This window comes from Branchiostoma floridae, chromosome 16 (assembly GCF_000003815.2).
Source record: "Branchiostoma floridae strain S238N-H82 chromosome 16, Bfl_VNyyK, whole genome shotgun sequence".
Lineage (NCBI taxonomy): Eukaryota > Metazoa > Chordata > Leptocardii > Amphioxiformes > Branchiostomatidae > Branchiostoma > Branchiostoma floridae.
Genome location: NC_049994.1, coordinates 2,287,518 through 2,290,873, shown reverse-complemented (window position 1 = coordinate 2,290,873; position 3,356 = coordinate 2,287,518). Strand labels below are relative to the sequence as shown.

Sequence of the window (3,356 nt, the reverse complement as noted above, 5' to 3'; positions counted from 1 at the left end):
CTTGTCTAAACAAAAGGCATCGGTATGGCGCATTGCCGCTGACCGTTACAGAAAAGCTATGCACAAATGATTATAATATACACAAAGCGATCGTCATCTATGGCATTACCATGGGGCGCACATGGTAAGTAAAGCGGTCCTCGTCGACTCGACGGACGAACAACAACACATGGTAAGTACTCGTCAGATATTGAGTTGTAGGGTTGTAACTACGTCACTCAGAACTTGTCGTTTGGAATAGAAGTAAGAAAAGGCATCAATTGCTTAAGAGTACATAAACATCTGATTATTTCTAAAACGGGAGCCCCTGTTTATACCCTGAACGCTTTTCTGTGTTTTCAAGACGTTGAGATATGTTTTGAAATTAATGTCGCTGCCTTTCTTGCTGACCCCTAGGCCTTGCAGCTGAATTTGTCTTCATCATTTTCGTCTCCACCGAAACAGTAATAGGTTTTGCTACACAGCTCCACAATACCGCCCCCTGACCACTCTTCTTTGAATAGACCGGGTGTGCGTTTGTCGAAGACAGCATTCTCAGGAGTGTCATCGCGGGGAAACCAGAGATGTCTAGATCACTTGTCACCGACAGGGTTTGAGAGCGAACCTTGTGAACACTTTGATGTTCAATCAACTTGTCACGCCTCGCAAACATCTTACTGCAGATATTACATACATGTTGAAAACTGTTAAGGGGATCGTGCTTCTTTTCGTGACGCTTCAAGCTATCGCGTCGAGTACTAGCACACCTACTTTGACACACATACACGCGCTCACATACCAGATCATGTAAACAAGAGACACAATTGTTTTTTCTAACTTAGAAAGTTTTATTCAAATACAACAGATATCGATAGGACACGTGTGTGTGTGTGTGTCTTCACTTGGCAGACGATTGTCCGTTCATACTTTTCCACATAGGACTTTGTTCCATCATCATGTCGGCAGCCATATTCCATATTTCTATAGGGACACGCTTAGACTCGCCTTTGGCCTTACTTTCAGCTTCTTTCTCGCTACCGCTGAAGGTGTTTTCAGACTCATCTCGGTTGATGGTCTCTTCCTGGTCTTTGTACCATTGCTGGAATATCTCGTGCATGGCAGCTTGCGTCGGCAACTCTGCTGTCTTGCTCAGGTCTTTGACGGTGTCGGTGAAAGTGTCGTGCATTTTTTCAAAGTCCATAGCCGCCAAGCTTCGCTGTCGGTATTCCTTCAAGTTAGTTTCAGAGATGAAGAGACATGAATGGTTGCGTTGGGAAGGGTGCTGGACTTTACATCCGTAGCAATCATCTGACACCATCCTTATGAACAGCTTAGTGTAGCTGTATCTGCACATATCTCTGAAAATGTTGCCGAGGATTGCGGCGTCCAGACGCATGGTTGACATGCTATCTTCTCCTGATGCTGCTGCTCCACTGTCCATGTTGTTGTTCATGTTGGCGCTGCGTCAGGGTGATGTCTCAATGACTCTTCTCCAGCAATACAAAGGCTTTATATACTTTTTCTTGTCACCCACCTTGACTAATCATTGCCCTATACGTCATAGCTCGTTTATTCAAAATTGATTACCCATGAAAAACTTGTTCTGACTTGCCCAAGTACGTCATCGACCCCCATCGCTTCACACACTGACCTAGGCCAATTATTGGCTTATACGTCATAGCTCATTAATACAAGATTAATTACCACGAAAACATGTTCTGACTTGCACATGTACAAACTACACACACACACACACACACACACACACACACATACACACACATACGTCAACACATTTACGAAGAGGTAAGTCTGCACCCTTCTCCGACTGTTTCTGTCTTTTGTACCGTATATCTGATGCCGACCCAACATAGATATATTAGATATTGTTCTGACATTGTGTTGCTGTTGAAAATCTATAGGGGCAAGATTTAGTTGTGATAACGTTCCTGTAAAATTTGCCTATTTCAAACGTTGCGTTCGTAAACCTACGTAATTTTCAAGTCTGCATAACAAAAAAAAAAAAAAAAAAAAAAAAAAAAAATTTCGCAAAACATAGACTAAATTGTAAGTCTTCTCTATATTTTTACAGTTGAATAATGGCGTTCCGTTGCGACCAATGTGACAAAGTCTTCCAACAAAAGCGTTCGCTTAACCGACACAAACAATCGGTGCACAGCAAGTCACCTGCCTACCGCTGCGGTGTGTGTGGAGACACCTTTACTCGACGCGATAGCTTGAAGCGTCACGAAAAGCAACACGACCCCCTTAACAGTTTTCAACATGTATGCAATATCTGCTGTAAGATGTTTGCGAGGCGTGACAAGTTGATTGAACATCAAAGGGTTCACAAGGTTCACTCTGAAACACTGTCCGCTTCAACTGGCAGTCCAACGTCCTCCTCAACACCACAATCACATGGTAGGATAAAAAAACGCGAAGACGGCGACGAGGCTGAAAAACCTTCAAAACAAGTACGACGTGAAGCGACATCGGCGAGTGAGAGCTCTGACCTTCTACAAGAGGATCCGTTGGAGATACGGGACGACCTGGTAACACCAGTCGAAGAAGAAGAAGGGCGAGGCAACGCAGCCCTAATACAACTGTACAGAGAGAAGTGGCAGTTTATACGCACCCAATTCAAGAGAGGTCGGAAAATCCAGGACGAATACAACTTCCGTCTACACACCACCACCATCGACGAATTGTCCAGCAAAGCATGGGCTGTCTTTCGTGACCAAAACGCAACATTTAAGCTAAGTGTGTCGTTTGGTTTTATCGTGAGAAACAACGAAACTGGTGAACTCCGGTACTATTACGCTTGTAACAACAACAACCATTGTTTCCTGAAGGAACCGGTGTTGGTGGAAAATGAAGATGGGGTAAGAGACTTCTTGGACAAAGTGACTACCATTGACATTCTGGAATGTGCTCGTCAACAGCGGCCAGACTCTAAGTGGACTGTTGAGGCAGTTCCTAACGTAACGTTTTACGTGGCCAAACTGAAAGGACATCCCATCGGCACGGCACCCTGCAGTCTCCCCTCATACCTCGTGAACAGTAAAGCTGTTGATCCGTTACACCGTGGATCAAATGGCCCATATCAGGACAACTTGTGTTTCTTCCGCTGCGTTGCAACACACTATGGCGGTAGTTCCAAGGATCTGGAGGCCGCCACCAAGATCCAATTCCAGAAGTTCCTGACCAAGACGGACAAAACAAAAGACAAGTTCCAGGGGGTGACGTTGGGGATGCTGGACGAGTTGGAAAGGGTGTTTCAGCTTAACATTTACGTGTATTCTCTTCAACCGAACGACGAAGATACCGGCAAAGTTAATGATTACTTTGCCAACCTCGTCAGACACCCTCTGTCACGT

General features: G+C 44.8%; 1 protein-coding gene across 1 annotated transcript in view; it reads left to right on the top strand.

The window, feature by feature from the left end:
* The first annotated feature begins 1,585 nt into the window (after nucleotides 1–1,585).
* The window catches only part of LOC118403449, a 13,331-nt gene continuing 11,560 nt past the window's right edge, over nucleotides 1,586–3,356 (top strand). The window contains exons 1-2 of the mRNA XM_035802165.1: nucleotides 1,586–1,785; nucleotides 2,072–3,335. Coding sequence (XP_035658058.1) covers nucleotides 2,079–3,335 — 1,257 coding nt within the window. The 5' untranslated portion in view covers nucleotides 1,586–1,785; nucleotides 2,072–2,078. The remainder of the gene's footprint in view (nucleotides 1,786–2,071; nucleotides 3,336–3,356) is intronic.